The following is an 18660-nucleotide window of genomic DNA, read 5'->3' as shown; positions in this document are numbered from 1 at the left end:
TCATGAAGAAGTGAGAAAACGAAAGGACACATGGAAACAACATTGAGGTTAACTAACTACTACATGAGATTACAGCACAATAGATGGCAACTGGTCAAAAGGAAAAAAATCCCACAAAACTACAACACAAAAGAACAAACAAAACCCAAGAACATGGTAATATATCTTCACTCCTTATTGCAAATTGTTTTGCAGGGGCAGTGTGAGACTCCAAAAGGACACAAAGAGGACCACAACTGGTCCAATAAGCAGTGTAGGAAGATCTCCTCTTTAAACTATAAGAGTTCAGTTTATAGCTTTATCCTTCTCTTCAAGTTCTCATTCAATTGTTATTTTAGTTTTTGTGATAAAATCAACCAAGGTTTTATGAATTCCAGAAACTTAACACAATGCATCTCAATGTAACTTTAAGAAGTCCAGAGGTTGCAGACAGTGACTAAATCAGGACATAGAGATCCCTGCCTGAGGGCACTTCCAATTGTTTTGCTATAATCCTAGTGCAATCTGCCATATGGTACTAAGATGTTTTGTTGGAACAACTGTTTCATAGAAGCCTGGTAAAAATAATCCTTTTCTATCAAAGCTGTCACTGTCTTTTTTGGCAAGTACTGACTGACTTTCCCTATGGAACTATTTTTCATTCCCTTGATGGTATCTTGCAATTTAGTATTTCCAAGACAACTCAGGGAGTAGTTTTTAAGTGACTGATAATGTAGACAACAAAAGTAGTTTGGGGGAAAAAAAATTGTGCAAAACAGAGTAATGGCTTTAAAAAACATACATATGATGCAAACTGAAATTGGTAATACAACTAACAAAGTCATGTTTCAAATCTAGAAAACATTCAAAAGCAAATCCAAGAGTACAAGAATCTTGCAAATTTTAAACTATATACTCTATTAAAAGTTCGGCTACCTAGCTATGAATACAGAAATTTAAACTGTAGGTGTTACTTTCCCAAAAGGGACATCCATCATCTCATTCTGAGTAAATCCACCCACTGCACAAGAATCTCCAGACTTGACTCTTGCAATCTGTTTATTACTGACACATAACTAGTTAGTGTTATGCTTACCACAAGAGGGTGCAATCATGTAGATCCAACATTGAATCGGGACTGCAGTTTATTATAAACGTACAATTGCTCTCATACCTCTTGGATGTTTCCAAATTTAATGCAATTATTATAAATGGTAATATAACTAATAAAAGAAAAGTCATTAGCTTCCAAAGTTCAGTTGCCACATGAGCACTGAAGAAAAGCAATATGGCCTGTTATATCCTCCTGAAAGCAACCAACCTTTTTACACTTAATGGAAACAAAATCTAATAAAACACCTGCATATTAAATTAGAAATTAGGTACCTTTACTCTTTCTTCAAAAGGAACTACAAAGGGTAGCTCTGTCAGAATTGCAAGTTGTCGTTCTTCAGATACAGAAAGAGGTGCTGGTTCCAAACCCACTTAAAAGAGAAATAATAATTTTTCAAACGTTGGAAAAAACATTTTTCAATAGTTTATTTTGTATCAAGCAACACTATTTACTTTGAATGAAAACACATACATTAAAACAGCTTTTTTTTTTTTCTTTTTTACACACTACACAGTCAAACTGGAATATGATTAGTCAAAACATATTGAATACAAAATGTATAGAAAAATAAGTACTACTGTATTTTTTATTTTATTCGGGAGAAAAAACTTATTTTCTTATTAATGACACTCATTTTTCTATTTAGAATAATAGAAGACAATTAAGAAGTTGAAAGTACTTAGAATTTTCATTGCAGGAATACACAATATCTCCATCACAGTGATCAAGGTAGTTAGTTTAAAGGTGGTGTGCTTTCAACTACATCTTTCAATCAAACCATTTTAGAAACAAAAACTAAGAATTAAACCAAATCTAATGAAAGCAACAGAAAGCTAACATTTATTTCAATGAGTCCTCTCTCCCAACACTAAGGCCACAATGATGACATCAAATCCCAGTCACTGCAGAAATAATGAAAGGAACATTGCACTTAATTGCGTGTAGCTTCCAAGCTACCATGCAGCTATTTGAAGCTTTGTATACCCACAGAGGATGTTTTTAGGAAACAACTTAACTTTGGGTGATGCATAATAGAAGTAAAAATCCCACTCTAACTTCACGGGAAGAAACATTGCTAAGTATGTGTCTGACTGTAAATTAATTAACTGCAGCAAAAAAGGTATTGCTCACTGACTAGTCACTGTGGTTAAAGATCCACCTAGCTTAAGTCTACAGAGAAAGCAAAATCCACAAATCTTTAGTTATTTCATGTCATGTTTAATAACCATCTTATTTTAAAAAAGACTACAGAGGCTATGCTATTTATGGGCCAGATTACAAAACAGAAGTAAATGCTTCACATTACTATCCAGTCTGGAATTCCACGATGACAGTTTCAAGTCCTTACTTTGGCTCCTACCTGTGGTGACTAGCATCTCACTTGCCTTTCCATGTTTTGTGCGGTTTTTTTCCTCCTCAAAGCACTCCAAGTAGGGATATTTTAAGCACCAATTTAACATGACATGACCCCAAAACATCACCGTACTTGATGTATATTAATTCACGGCAGGTTTCAACACTGCAAGCCTTTGGAATTTCTGATAAAATGCTTATCTGTGATTACCCTTAGTTTACTTAGTAAACATTTTTAATTAAAGTCAATGTATGCAGCCCATTAAGCTAACGGTTAAAAGCATTTTAAATAAAAAGTGCATGTACAGCAAAGGTAAACTACTACATGACTTTGACAGTTTAATTATTCCAGTCAATTACTCAATTTTATCTGCATTTCTCCATCACAGCTTCTTTCTTTAAAGAGAAATATGAGATGGAGTCATCAATACAGAGGGCATTTAGAACTCACGAGTCTGCCATTTAAGTAAATGAAAAAGCACAAATAAACATGACCATATGTTATTCAGCAGTACTCTCATACTAATTGGCATTAACCCATATGGAGTCAAGAGGGATTAAAGAAGTCATGTGCAAATTGTTACCTGCTTGTTTTCACACATTCATGTTGACTGCACTTTTTTTAGCCTGATTTCATAGGAGAAGGGAGATTTACTTGAACACTCTGTATCATCTTTCCTCACTACCTTTTGGACTAAGCAGCTGAATTTCAACTTTGACAGAGAATAGGAAATTCAAAAATACAAGAAAATTCAAAAATTTCTTGAAAATTTTCAACTGGCCAGAGAACAGAAATTCCTTTAGTGACGGGATTACAGAAAAAGCAAGGAGAGCTCAGATAGCTCTCTGTTCAGTGTGTCAGCTTGTCCAACAGCCAGCCAACAAAACAAGGGCATGCAGCTGCTCCACACCAACCACAGCATGTGTATTCCTTATCCACCACAACTGCCCAGGCCAAAGGAATTGGTCCTATTGTGGGAAGGAAGGGAGAGAGCTCAAGATACTATATGTATGAGGGGAAGCAGACTAGTAGCATGGGGCAGAATCTGGAAATAATAAATGTGGAACAGGTCTGACTGTGGAGAACATCAAGACAGTGTAGCTGTCAAGAGCCACATAGGTCAACGGAAGAAACTGGGACTATTGACATAAGAGTCTGTAAGGTATATGGGATAAAGACCTGGCAATTTTTGCTAAAACATCTGCTTTTATGATTTCATATTATCAATCACTTAGAATAGGTGATTTCTGAAGAAAGAAACTACACTGAAAAACGTATTTGCTTGAAAATTCTGAGGAGTACTTACACTGGACCAACTAGTTGTTATCTGACAACTAGATTAATAAGGTAATCAAAGTAAACTTACACCATCCTAGCTATTCCAATAAAAAATATAAGAAGCTCTTCGGTTTCTCCCTTGGACAAAGTCCTTAATTCTGCACACTTCTATAGTAGCACTCAAGGGCTACGGTCTGCTCTAAATGATCTACTGTACCTGGCTAAGATATTCAAGCAAATTACGTCATCTTGAAACAGAGTGTGGACTCTTGCAGATGAATCATTTTGCTGCTTAAAGGCCCTGTTTTTAATTCACTATTAAATTGTCACAAGTATTAGTGATTTAATTATCATTTAACCTGAGCATAGCAAGTAAAATTTTAGAATAGTGAAGCTACAAAGGTATGAAAAGCTGAAAGAAACATACTGTCTACATGAGAAAGTATACTGGCAGAGCTAAACTAGTGTAAATTTACCCTGAATGCTAGGTTGGTCCAATTCTCTCATTTTTCTGTGGAAGTTCCATAAAGTCTACATATTCTGAGTAATTTAAGAGTTTAAGTTTCTACCTTATCAAATTAGAGATGATATTTATAAACAGTAATTAATACTTATCATGGTATCTAAAGCTTGTTAGTTACAGCTGAATATACAATAAAGATGTTTCTTTATAATATACAGTAAAAACAAAATCTAAATGCTTTACATCTTCTGCAACTGCCTTTTAGACATATTAATATATGTATTTTTAACACACATTACTTGTCTGTCTCATCATTTCCCCCTTCATCAATGCCATTAGAAGCTTGAAAAAACCTGTTATACATTAACTATTCGAAAGACATACACATATATATGTATACAAATAAACAGCTTTAAAAATATCTGAAACAAAATTAAGAAAGATTTGGCTATCATTAACACATTCATACAAAATACTCAAATCAGTTCTATTAGATTTTCTTTGCACAAGGCAATGTGTTACTTTGACTTAGTAAACCAAAAATTGCATAGACAGTATTTTACCATCCAAAGTTGATTGCAATGGTCCTATTCTTCCCATTCTTCTGACTCTCCAGACATGTCTGGCAGATGGCACATACAGCTGTGTAACCTAATAAATTAACAGTATTTTACAGTTAAATACTATTTGATTACATATTAGAAATTACTATTACATAATAAATACATAAAACTGTCACATCCAAGAGTGTGCCTGAATGTAGCTTCATTTCTAATCCGTCTTCCTTATACTTCTACCTTAAAACTGAGCTGCAAAATTAACATTGTAATAGCCAAGCATTATTTTAAAATACCATGTAATGGTACATTAAATTCTGGTATTTAAGATTCTACAAAAGCTGAGTTTGAATTTCACAATGTCAAATAAATTATCTTTACTTTGCATTGAGAAGCAGGTCAGCATCACAGTTTAAGACTACTACTACATTCTATGTTTTGTGTAGGCACTCTTTCCTAAGAATTATAAAGAAATATCTCACACAGAAATAGAAGTTTTCAACACGAGGCAAGCAAATATGCAATCAGCAAAAATAAACAGAAGAGTTCAGTGTTAACTACTTTGTGCAAAACTTCTCCACTACAGAGTAATTATTTTATTTAGCATTTTTATTATAAGAAAACACAGCAAAACACTACTAGATTTTCAATTCTCCTCTGCTATAAATGCAGATGACATACATTGCGGCACCAGAGGGTGAATTCTAATTTGTGGATTGAAAATGGGATTTAATACAGAAGTTCCTTAATAGATGCAAGATTTTTACATTAGAGAAAAGCAGCATCACTCCAGGGTTTAAGCCACACTAACTCTGTGCAACATCAACTTCACTGATGCTGTCAGGAATCAAACACTTCATTCATTGAAACTTCTGCACCTGCAAAGCTATGTGGAAAAAGGGTATTACTCTTACCTTATCTGCTTTAATATTTTCTTGTTCCGAGAGCCAGTGATTTGGTGGGCAGAAATTTCTCCTTGTATCTCGAGATTTCAACATTTTTACTAAGTTTGTTATGACCTAGATGTCAGAAACACATATATTCAATACACTTTCAGTGCTGTGAAACTGTATAATCCACAAGCAAGAATTTGAAAAAAAAACCCAATTTTCATTAATGTACGAAATTATTATATCCCTGATTTTTAACCTACAAAAAACGCCTTTCTCTTAAATGCCTTATAATCAGAGTAACTGTGGTTCCCTTCTAAGTAAAAAAAAAAAAAATTGGCTTACTAACAGCTCAATTCAAAACCTAACACAGACTACCTAGGATTAAGTAATCCTATAACTACTCTGCACACCTAAGAAGTTTTATGCTGGTTCAGGGAAACCTAAACAAATCATTACTAGCATTAAATTACTTATTAAAAGAAAGTAACATCTAACAAGGTAATTTATACAGTGGTCTTTTATATAGGGGTGGTTTTTTGTTTTGCTTAAATAGGTTTTCAGAAGTTTAAGTTTTAGAATAATTATATAGCTATTCTTTACTACTGGTCATTCCAAAACTGAAAATTTGGGAGATTTGTACATTTTCTTTGTCCACAAGGAGAAAGATTCTTAATTTTCTGTGTGTTTTTCAAGGAAAATGCTCCACAGAAGAATGGAACTTTTGCTTGCTATCTCAAAACAAATGACAAATCACTCCACAGTAGGGCAGTCTGAGTTACCAACTAACAAGGAGTGGGTGTTTCTACCTACAGTCAATAAACGTAACTAACTAGCCAGCCTAAGATTATGTAATGTGTTTCTCAATGGCCAAACTGTACAAAAGCCAACATCAACTTCAGAAAATAGAAAAGCAGAGGGCAGAAACATTAAACTGGCAGCAAAACCTAACAGCAACTATTACACCTCTGAAGTATATGAAAGACTGACAAATACTGGTTGCTGCATTAACAAACTAAACCATTTCTAGCTAAAGGTGCCTCCAAGGAATCCTAAGTATCTGCTGCTGATATCACCTCACTAGAAACTGAGGTGATTATCCATGTGAATGAACAAATGCTGCTACTTTTAAAGGTGAAGGTCTACATCCTAAAGAACACTAAAGTGTCCTTTTCTGGTCTATCAGTATCTTGTCAGAATTTTCAGAGCTGGCTAAAGAAAAAAATATCTCATCTAGAAGTAGCTAACAATTTATCAAATGATCCATACCCTCAAAGTTCTTGTATCTTTTAAAATAGATCCTAGTGGGAATAGCCCAGTTGTTTATACTGTACAGTAAACTCTACCATTAGGTTGTTAAAGGATCTAACATGTCAAATTCAGAAATAACTCCTGAGAAGGGCCTAAACACCTATGAATGTAGATTACAAGATGACCATTTCCAGGAACAGGATGGTTACCAAATATTCTTCTCGTGATCACAATAAACAGCACAAAAAGCATGCATGGTACTAAAAAAATACATGTGAGGTGGCTGGTAATTTTCATTTAACATGCACATATATATTGTATTTTCATAATGTTATTTACAAATGAAAATCTGTTAGGTAAAAGCCCTTCAGAAAGTGTAAGCATGTATCTGAAAACCACTTAATAATAGCAGTTTAACAAATTTTTGCCTATCAGCTGAACCATAGTGGGTGACGATGCGTATACTCCTACTTCAGCCAGTCACTGGCACATAAGCTTAAACCACTGTGTTTAATTCAGTTTTATTCACAAAGAATTCAAATTATGAATGTTAATTCTGTCATGATTATAACCATACAGACAGAAAATAAGACAATTGATTAAATAACCATTTTTCTCAGCTTCTCAGTTTTGTAATGGAATTGTACATACACCAGTTATCATGGTCACTAGGATGGCTTTGCAATTTTAAATTTCTCTTGGCAGTTTCATCCAATCCAGGAAAAAAAAAAAAAGTAGATATATCAAGCTAACATCTACTCCATCTCAAGCACAATGATCATATTTGGTTGCATGCTTTCTCTCCAAAGCAGAACCAACTTAGCCCAACACTACATAAAACATAATTAAGTGGAATCAATAGAATATTAAATTACTAGCCTCAAAAGACTTCATCATTGCTATAATGAACATCCATCTGTTTTGCAACTTAGAACTACAGCACTTCAAAAACGAACAGCAAAAAAACCTACACAAATCTCTTCTGAAGTAATCTTGCTAAAATACAGTCTTAATGGGCAGGTGTCAAGAGTATCAAAGAGTTTAATGGGCCTTATAAAGGATTCTGTGTCTAGATACTACACAAGAGACCTTTTAAGATACAGTTTGTAAAGTAACGTCTTGAATAAAGACAGAACAAAGAATGCTATTAAAGGCACTGTCTGATTACACAGGAATTTTCACCACCTTGCCCTTATAAAATTCAGTGCAGGTTAGATGAGTCACTGAACCTCTGTGGTCCCATTATCACTATATGTAAGAGAAAGATTTTTTTAAAGGAGGAAAAAAAAGAAAAAATTATGCACATGAAGATCATATTAATAAAGCATTTTACAAGCCGTTGAAGAACACCTAGAGGAAGCTGAATTAAATTAGGTGAGACTGGAGTTCCTTCTACATAATGAAGGGGTACTGAGAATATAAGCAATCTAAACTCAAGACTCCTTTGTAAACTTTTTTATAAGTATATATTTTATTGAAAGGAAACATCCACCTCACGCAGTAATATTAAAATGAGGATTTCTTTCCCAAAAAGCATCAAACACAAATAACCTTCAATAGTATAATTTACAGAGGATTAACTCAAGACAGTGAAATAATAATTTTTTTACAAACTCCATTTTCATGTACGTGTAACTTAAGTCCTTCTAGTAACAGTTCACTACATTATTCCATGTTAAATCAAGCTGAAAAAGTAGGATTCTGATAACTAAAAATATTTTCACACGTAAATCTTACCAAAGGCCTACTATCTGTTAGCAAATGTGCACATCATTGATAGCAGTCTCACTGTGTTCTGATTTACCATTAACTTGCAGAAGTAAAGCCTATGTTTGTGTGCATATATATACAAGAATGTATTATATTATATTAGATACCAGTGGCATGGAAAACATGAAAAATAAGTGCCAGGATTTGTAAGAAAAAAAACAAAAAAGGTAAATAAGGAACGTGCCTTTGTCTCTGCAGGCAACTTACAAAAGCTTCAGCAAAGTTAAAGCTCTCATATATTTCACATAGCGTAAAAAAAAGTATTTTCTAGTCAAATTTATGATGAACTATTTTAGCTTTGTTTTAATGATTTGGAAGAATATATTGCGGCCTGGTTACTGGCCAGAAGCTACTCTGAGGCTGCCCTCAGGAAAGACTCAGTGCTGTGTACAGTAGTCTTCTTGATAAAAATTCAACAGAGCTGAAGTTCATCTTATCTGTAACAGTATGCTTCTGAAGGAGTAAATACGCAAAGGCTTATTATTAGCTACTTTTTGGAGTAGAAGCACAGGTTCATGATCTCCAAGATTTACATTTGTAATTCAGCTAATGGAAACCAACCCTAGCTCTTGAAAATAGTAAGAGTACATCCAGTTCGAACAGTTCCACTACAAGTTTAATTCCTGACTGACAAAGTGGGACAGAGCAACTCAGGACTTTACAGCTCTCTGAATGACAGTAAAATATGAGCAAATCCACCTGAAATGTAAGCAGATTAGAGGAAGATTCATTAGATATGACAAACTAAACAGAAGATGACACGATATAATATACTAACAATATCCCTGGCATGTCGTCCCCCTTCAAAAAAGGGACATTGGGGTTTTCACTTGTGACCCTTAAATCGAAAGTTTATTTGGCAATTTAAGGGCAAGTAATTAAATTAAATTGTGCAAACATATATTAGATCAATCCATGCAAATTACAAATTCAGTGGTGCATTAGGACTGTATTCAATGCAATCAAAACATTATCAGTTACTCTCACTGCTATTAATGCTTATGCTCATAAGTGAAATGTGTTGTAAAATCAGGCAGAATAGGCTGGATAGAGGCTATCTTAGACTTGTAGAATGAATAAGCATTCCTTAATTAGCCCATCAGGTTAAGTGCAAGCCTTAATGGGCCTTTCCTAAAGTCTAGCATGACATCTTTCTCCAAACATGGCCAAGAAGAAAGTTCCATTAGCAATATTAATACAAGCTTAGTTGATCATTTTCATTCAATTAACTTCTTTCAATTAAATAGATAGCTTGACAAAAGCAGTGATAAAAGACCTGAAGGGACAGCTGATGACTCGAACTGAACATTAGTGTGCAAGAGGTCGCCAGTATTAAACAGACTGTAAATCTAGCATTCAATTTGGAAAATGCATTTCTTCTGCTCCCACTTCTTTAATGAGCAATTTTAGCTGACTAGATGTGTTTGCTGCAGAATTTTCATGACAAGTCAAGCACTCCTTTTTTTCAGCAACAGTTATATTAGGGTTTTTCCTGCCAACATTTTCAGCTTCTCTTAACTCACATCTTAGGTGGGATGACATGGATAAAACTAGCAGAAACACAGCGGTAGATACATACATTAAGTTTACATTTGCTAAGGTGGATTCACCATTCTATTACTATTCCAGCAAACCTAAAAGGAGTATTAACAAAAAATTTTAGCAGAACACCAACAAAACCAATAGAGCTTAGCTGAGGGGCTTCACAAAATTAGTACCAATTTGAGTAACCATATGATTTCACTAACATTTCATGTCTACATTAAGTTATAATGATATGCAGAAGTACCTTGCTGAATGGCAGTCCAAGTGAAAACCTGTACTCTATACACAGGCTTTTCTATAAGTAGAATATGCAAGCAAATTAAGGGTTAAAAAGTGTGTTAGTTACCATCATTTAATTACTCTAAAGTTTAGCATATATGCCTAAAAGCAAACTACTCAAGTCAATATTCCTTAACAACTGTGTTAAAAGTAGAATTAGAAAAAACAAAATATCTAATCTTGTATCTTCAGCCTGAACATTTCCTTTAAATATGTTCTGAAAATTGACACAATTTACCTTGAATAACTGAATCCACCGTTTTTGTTCTGTCTGTATACATTGCTGCATTTCCGTATTTTTTGTTACTCCAACACTTCTAAATGCTGCAATATATTCCTCACGAACCTCTGGTTTTGTTTCTGGGTAAGCCAGTTTTATGATTCCTAAACATGCATCTCGAAGGCAGCGTGATAGTATTACAAGCTCTTCTAGTGTAAAAGGCATCATTGATGATTGTCTTTGACCTACAACTACATAAAACACAAATTTATGTTTCCTCAAATGGCATTTCCTTATTTTAAAATTGCACTTATTTCACTGGAACCTTAATATTCATACACAAAATGTAAAGGTAGAAAAAAGAAACATCACTCAAGAAGGGACTGAGTATACATTTAAAAAGGTGATCAGGAACTGCAATTGTTTTCAGTCGTGACAATGTTAATGACAATATTCTCCTACTCTCTTTTGTCATTCTTGCTGTTTTACATTTCACATTAGACTACAAGTACAGACAAGAAAAACCACTCTCTTCACTAACTCATTAAAATTATCATGATTAAGAACTTCCATATGAGACCCTGTAAAGCTAGGGCTCCCAAGGTACAGGCCATCATTTTTTTTCTTTTTTTCTTCTAAATGCAATCACCATGAAAGACACAGCTGACAGCTGAGCGCTCAGGGGACTATCAGCAAGCCAGTCCAGAAGAGCCTTCCACACATATGTCAGCAAATCATTGTCAAGGGAACTCTGTAGCCTAACACAAAAACGTTTTGCAAAGTGCTACTACTTAGTATGCTTGAAACCCACCTTCTATTGGATCACCGAAAAATTCATTATCATGAATAGATATAAGTGAATGACTGAACAAAGAACTAAAAAGGTAGAAGAGAGGGATAATTCGACTAGAGTCTTCCAAAGACATTGGAGAACCTCTTGAGATCACTTGAAGGAGTGGCACCATAGACCTTAAAAATATAAAATGCAAAATTAAAGACATGGTCAATTAAAGACTAAAAAAGTATTACATTCAGCATTCTGATAAATATATTCTAGTAGTAATTCCTACAGCAAAATAAGGACTGCACTCTCAGTTAAGTAACTATTATTTCCCATTCTTGAAAAAGAAGGTTACTGTAAGTTCTTATCACTGTAGTATCTCAGTGTCTTGATATATATAAACTGTTATTAATACTATTACGGACTGCAAACATTTTGTGGTTTAAAAACAGAAACACAAAGCAAAGAGAGTAATTAATTAGCATGTCAGTACAGAAAAAACTGTGGGTCCAAAGTGTTTCTGGGAACACGTTTCTGCCACCACCAATTTCTGGACTAGTCAAAGTATATGAGACAAAACTCACATATTTGGGATTAAGTACTCAGGGCTTCAGTGTTTGTGATATTGATGCTAGTAAGTACTCCAAGAACTACAAAACATCCACCTTATTTTAAATAAGGATTTTAGTTATTTACCTGTAATTATTTACAGCTGTCCAATTTCCAAGATTTGCTCAGTTTTTTGCTTTCAGTCATCCTCCACAAGCACTGTCATACCACTAATTGTCTCATTCTCTTTTCACTAGATATGTTTTACTTTAACAAAGTCTCAGTTTCAGAAATGGTATAATACATACCCCGTAATCATTCGTGTGGTCATTGAAGATATCAAATACCAAAGATGCCTCAGGAATCTGGCATTAAAGGCTAAACTATAAAGAAGCCTGAAAGAGGAAGTTCAAATAAGTTGTGTCTTCAAAAATACTGTATTCACAAAACACAATGCTTCTATAAGAACTTTTCTGTCAAGAATTTCTCAAACATTAACAATTTTTTTTTTCAAGATGGAAGTTCTTATTCTAATCAAATTTAGTGAAAGCCCCAAAATTGAGAACCAAGCATATAAATCCTTATACCTAAAATACACATTATCAGGAACTCAGAAACAAACCATAGGATATAAACCAAGTTTGCAGTATTCCATGAAATTAAACACATAGTAATTAAAATAGCACATGCCCCAGCATATTCATCTGGAATTTTAAAGAATTGATATATACTGAAAAAAATCACATCAAGTATTGTTGAAGGTCACTTCTGCGGTTCTTCTGGTATCAGCAAATACAGCAATTTTTGTGAAAAGTAGACTAAAATACCTTAATTTATGCTTCAAGTAACTATTGATTTAAAACTATGTAATACTTTTACTGGTATATTCTGCATAGCAGATACAAATATAACATCATCACTGGAATAATACCTATCAGGATAGATACACATGGACATATACTAACACAAAGTGTATTATACATCTGTAAAAATCAATGTATATGTTCACTAGTCAGTTATATACACGACTGACTTTAATGATATTATTTTACACACGATTACGGCATGATAGACTTCTTAAAGAAATGAGAAATTCAAAAGCTTCCTGGAATGAAAAAGTCTCCCCTATCCTATTTTTCCCCTTGCAAGCAGCAGCACATGGAACACACATAATTTTAAACACCTAGGGTCTTCCATAAAATCAAACAGGATTTGACTGACCAAATTGTCATTTTTCTGACACTGAAGAAATATATTCAGTTAGTTATCCTCAACATTACTTTCCTAGGTGTCCTAAGTACTTCTAGAATAAATAAGGTAAAACAGATGCTCAGGTCCACGTCTCCTCTCAGAGGTCAATATCGCACAATATCAAAATTCCCTGTGACCATGTGTACAAGGAGGAGGCTGGGAAATGGGAGCAGAGAGGGTAGACAAGCTACTGCCTGAAAAAAACAGTATTTATTATGGACCACATGGATAAATCAAAATTTGCCAGATGGCAAAAGGAAAGGAAGCTCACTTCTCATTAAGGAAGAAAGTAAAATATCAATAAACACTTAAAAGCATTTGAGAAAGGTCTTTAAATGAATTGCTGCTTAAACCATTCTCATGTATCCACAAGGCTACTCCCTTCTTCAAGCGCTCGATTCCCACACATTCACCATAAGCTAGTCACACAGACAAGGAACTGCGAGGATAAAGTAGCATGAGGAAGGGCAGAACTCTTCACTAAACAGAGCAGAGTTTCACAGCTACAGGGAGTTTTGGAAATAGAATGGGTACATGAAGAAGAGAGAAAAATGAAATACAAGCAACCTCTGGTTTATGGTATGTCTGCTGAAATATCACCCCTATTGTTTCAAACATTTTAAACACATAGATCAGTACCTTTGAAAAGAGTTAGGAGTTTCATATAGTCCAGCCAAGTTGCATGTTGGTGATTATTACTAAGTTTGAGCCAAATTTAAAGCGGCTAATGCCCATTTAAGATAAGCTTTATTGTAAAATAAAGTTCTGTTTTAAATATGTGATTTTTTTTTTTAGAAAGTTCAATCTGAACTTGGTACCCGAGAAATTTACTTCCTTCTAAAGTCACATTATTTTGACTTGTGGAGATTATGTGTTGTCATGCGAGGAAGCGCTTATTATGTCTAGCTAATTTAGAATAAGGATTTGTATTTTAATGTTTAAATATCACAATGATAGCTCAGATGTCTTGGTTTCTGAAATGAAAAATTTCCTCAGTGACCTTCAGTTTTCAGCCTCATATTTGATACAAAAAGTAATTTGGCACAGTGCCGTTAGGTCTCATAGGGCTTCCAAGTAAAAACTTGTTAATTTTACAATCATCCCTGGAAATCATGTAATAGTTTTAGCAGAAATTAACAAACATTATAGACACTGAACCTATCATAATGTAATTCATTTTTTCATTCTAGCAATATTCAGCAATAATGAAGGGAAAAAAAGGACAAACCTTAAGAGCTTATAATAATAACCTTTGACTAAGTTTTAGCCATTTTTATTCCATATCCGTGATTCAGGCAGTCAATTGTAGCAACTGCTATGTTTCATGGCCCGATTCCAGAAATGCTGAATGTATTCAAATTTCCCATTTCCCTTCCCTGAAAATCTGGTTAAATACAAAAATGTAAACTTGATAGAAGACATTATCATACAGCCTATTTTGTCAATATGAAATATGAAGCAGATGAATTCATCAATTCTAAAGCTTCCATACTGTTACCAGAAAGTAAACATGAAACTGCAAACTGCTGTGTTACAAAAATTTTACCACCCTAGATTCCCCTGAAATGTAATCTACTTTGAAAGAAATGACAGCAAAAACAACCTACTATCCTCCCAATCTAAGCTCATAAATGTATTTCAAAGTAGAATACATCAAATCTAACAAAAAACCTAAAATCAACCACAATGCAAAGATGTCTTTGAAAAGCCTTATATCTGCAAAGGTTCAAGAAATCTTCTACAGTAGAGCTTCAAAATTTTTGGCTTTAAAGAAAAAAATCTTTTTAAAAAGTAAGTAAAAAATGAAACTTTGATCATTAAAATAGGTCAAAATCTACTTCATTTGGTCTTTCTTGGGCAAGGAAAAAATGTGTATCTGTTAAAAAACAGCATTTCCAAATAGAATTATACAAAAATGACACAGCATAAGAGGATAGTTCCTGATAAAGTGCAGAACATTACAGGAATAGCTTATAGACTCCAAAGACATAGCATTATCACTCCCTAAAGTTCAGAGATCGGTTACTGTAAAGCTACAGTGTAATCCCCTATACACACCTAAAAAGTAGGAAAAAATAGATATTATTTCTTTTTATGTAAATATTTATACTCTTAACTCAGAGTTTTCATTTTCAATGAAAAACAAACCAAATGGTTAAATTTTAAACCCTGGGGTTTCACCCCTCCCATCCGGAGTTTCTGCATTTTGTTGAATATCTCACTGCATACCACCAGCTTCTTTATTGTGAGACTATTAAAGATGCTTTTATGTAACAGATTCGTGAACAGATTTTCTGTAAAGTTCAATATTTAGATTTAGAACTGTAGTTTGAGAGAAGAACCATTTCTCAACCAGCAGAAAGGATAAGCTCCTTTCAAGTAGGAAAATGCACACAGCCACAGGCTATGACAGAGTTAAATTCACTTCAGTGATTTCTGCTATTTTAATCATAGCAAATTAAATTATTTGCTTCCAAAAGTAAGTACAAAGTGATAATTTATTTAGAACGTTGTTTCTCTGTAGGTATCTAATTGTTCATAAATGTTGCATGATTTATGTGTACTTGCCAGAACAGTATTTTGGGCACCTCTGGTTTAAAAAAAGTGACAAATTCCTCCTGCACAACGGGACAGATTAAATGACCCATTAAGCTTAATTTAGCTGAGGCACCACTACAAGTTAATTAGTTAAAGGCAAGATTTTCAGTCTAGGTCATAAATTGGGCCCAGTTTCCCACTGAGACCATTTAAGTTAATGAAGAGAATACACTAGAATGAGAGGAGCTCATACAGGCTGCAAAAGGTCACTGCTGCCGGGGCAGCAGATTTTGCCCCTTCAGAATTGCAAGGTGTCACAGGTATGAGACAGCATGCAAAGCCATCATTAAATGAACCAGAACACTATTTCAGCTGCTTAGTGCTTCTGCCTCTCTGTACTGGACCAAGAATGTAAAGCAAAGCTCAAAAAATAAAATTGAAAGCTTCATACACAATAATGCTGCTGTTAATAAAAACTCAAATGTGGAAGAACATTCCCTAAAGAATTACTAAAATAGCCTCGTGTAAAGCCTAAGTATCTTCATGCATGTAAAATGACAGACTGCTCAAACTACATCAGAATGTCAGTTTTCCAAGTGATTTTCAACCACAGGATAAGATTAGCAATACTATGTTAATTAAATAGTAGTAATGTACAGTTGCTACGAAACTGTTAAACCAAGATCAGCGAACACTCTGGGGCACTGGTCAGATGGCCAATAGTGACTGAAGTCCCAGAACAAGTGTAATACAGTATTTATCGCTATTTAATATTAAGCCATAGTGATGATCTGAAGTCACTAAATTATGGTCCTAAATATTTTGCAGAAACAGAATTTACTAGTTATTTAAAACATAGTTTTGATTAAAAAAGTCTTGCAAATCTCTGAGAATCATGCTCCAAGGTTCACATTTAGTCCTATTCATTATATACAATAACAGTTATCAACTTCACAGTGAAAAAAACTAAAACCTTACCTCTCTGAAGCACAATTTGCAAGGACTTCATTACAATCAGGATTTTACTCTATACTTCCCATCTGACTCACTGAAGAGAACTAGGATTTTCCAGTCTTGTGGCCTTATACTTTAATTTGGCTTGATTGCATCAAAATTCCTAATGGCTAAACCAAAGCAATTTGCTTTTCCAGTGATCCACCTTTCTGTCCCACTACTCTCTGGAGAGTATCAGAAAGGAACTTTAGAAGCTTCTTCCTTCTGTTCAAAATTACACTGCACTTTTGGACATCTTGCTCTGTTATCTCTTAGCATATGTTGCAAAACCAAAGAAACTACCCCCAAGTAACCCCAAGTTTCCTAACACAATACAATATCATCATCAGTCAGATCAAAGATGTACTGAGAAGCCAACAGAATACAAAGCATTCAGCTTCAATGAAGTGACCAAAGCGTACACTGTGACTTTCTTATCTTTTTTTCAAGAAGAAAAAACAGCCTCAGAACTTTTAAAATGATATAGAGGTATTTGTTATTTTTTCTTTTCCAAAGCCTTTGTTAACTTTAGCACAATTTTCTTTACAGTTATTGAAAAGTTATTTTCAGTTACTACTCTCTTTATTAAGTGTTCCTCTTTGCAGATTTGCAGACTCTATGGTTTTTATTATAATTATTTTCAAATATAGTTGTAAATTCTGCTAAAGTCTTTGTAATAGCCTTCTATATATCTTTTAAACCATTTGACCCAGTATGTTTCCAAACAGATAATAAAAGAGTATTTTTGACCTCTTAAAATATACTGAAAATAAATTATTTCTGCTTAACTATTTCTACACAGTTTAACTAAACAGATATACTTTAGTCTGGAAAATATATAATTTAAAAGTTAGTTTCAAAACAAGTAAAGTATCTTTCAAAATACTAACACTACATTTGACAAAATCATTTGGGCAATAAAAGAATCATCAGGAAATTCTAAAAAGTGGAAATTAATGACAAAACATCTTATGAAATTATACAATGTTTACTACCATTAAAACAAGCATCAAATGTTCTTTGAAAAACATTGTAAATAATGGTTCTAATAGCTGCTTGGTAACTTAGGCCAGGTCTAAAATGCACTGAGAATAAGACAAAAGATTAACATCTCCTGACACGTCTTGGAAGTTAGAAATAGTAATTAAATGTCTACTTTAATTTATCAAATACCTGTAGAAATTAATTACTGACGCAAATCTTTGTATCTCTATTACTTATTTCCAAAATTGGTATATTTTTGACCTACTGAACAGCTAAATTTTCTAACTTGTTTTCTGTTATAAGATGTTGAGTAGAGCTTTCATAACTCCTGCATTTATTCACTGTGTAAATAGCTTGTTATCACAAATAATTGCAAAGACCCAACGTGGTTTCTCAGAGGAAATAGATGCCATATTCGTACAATTAAAGTTCTGTGTAACTTCTTGATTCATTACACATCCTTTTCCACACAGTTCACCATCAAACCTCCAGTCAAAGCAGTGATGCATTTAAACTCGGTAATTACTATCCAAGGCAGTGTACTACTTGCAACAATAAAGCAGGCATACTAATTCAGCTGCTGCTATGATCTTCAGGTCTCACATCCTGCTCTAATGCAATTAGTCTACAAAGAACTAATTACCCTAATCGAGCAATCACAGTTTCACTGACATCTTACTTCCTCTAACAGCTATAAACACCACTGGGCTAAGATAGCACCTAATTAGTTTTCTGTATCACTGTTTACAATGCAGTTTGAATTGATTATGTTTACAACATTCCCTAAATACTTACTTTACTATCAGCAACTACATGCTTACTCAAAACCACTCACACTAGAATAGTGTTAATACTCATAGGTCT

The 18660-nt window shown here is 33.9% G+C and overlaps 1 protein-coding gene across 1 annotated transcript in view; it reads right to left on the bottom strand.

Annotated features, from left to right (window-relative positions):
- The window catches only part of UBE3C (ubiquitin protein ligase E3C), a 72984-nt gene that overhangs the window by 31556 nt on the left and 22768 nt on the right, over positions 1-18660 (bottom strand). Inside the window, exons 11-16 of the mRNA XM_010209540.2 lie at positions 12339-12425; positions 11512-11669; positions 10719-10951; positions 5660-5764; positions 4752-4839; positions 1366-1463 (exon numbers count right to left, since the gene is read on the bottom strand). Of these exons, the coding sequence (XP_010207842.1) occupies positions 1366-1463; positions 4752-4839; positions 5660-5764; positions 10719-10951; positions 11512-11669; positions 12339-12425 (769 nt within the window). The remainder of the gene's footprint in view (positions 1-1365; positions 1464-4751; positions 4840-5659; positions 5765-10718; positions 10952-11511; positions 11670-12338; positions 12426-18660) is intronic.

This window comes from Colius striatus, chromosome 5 (assembly GCF_028858725.1).
Source record: "Colius striatus isolate bColStr4 chromosome 5, bColStr4.1.hap1, whole genome shotgun sequence".
Classification (NCBI taxonomy): Eukaryota; Metazoa; Chordata; class Aves; order Coliiformes; family Coliidae; genus Colius; species Colius striatus.
Note: the sequence above shows the minus strand (reverse complement) of the source record. Positions and strands in the feature narration are given on the sequence as shown.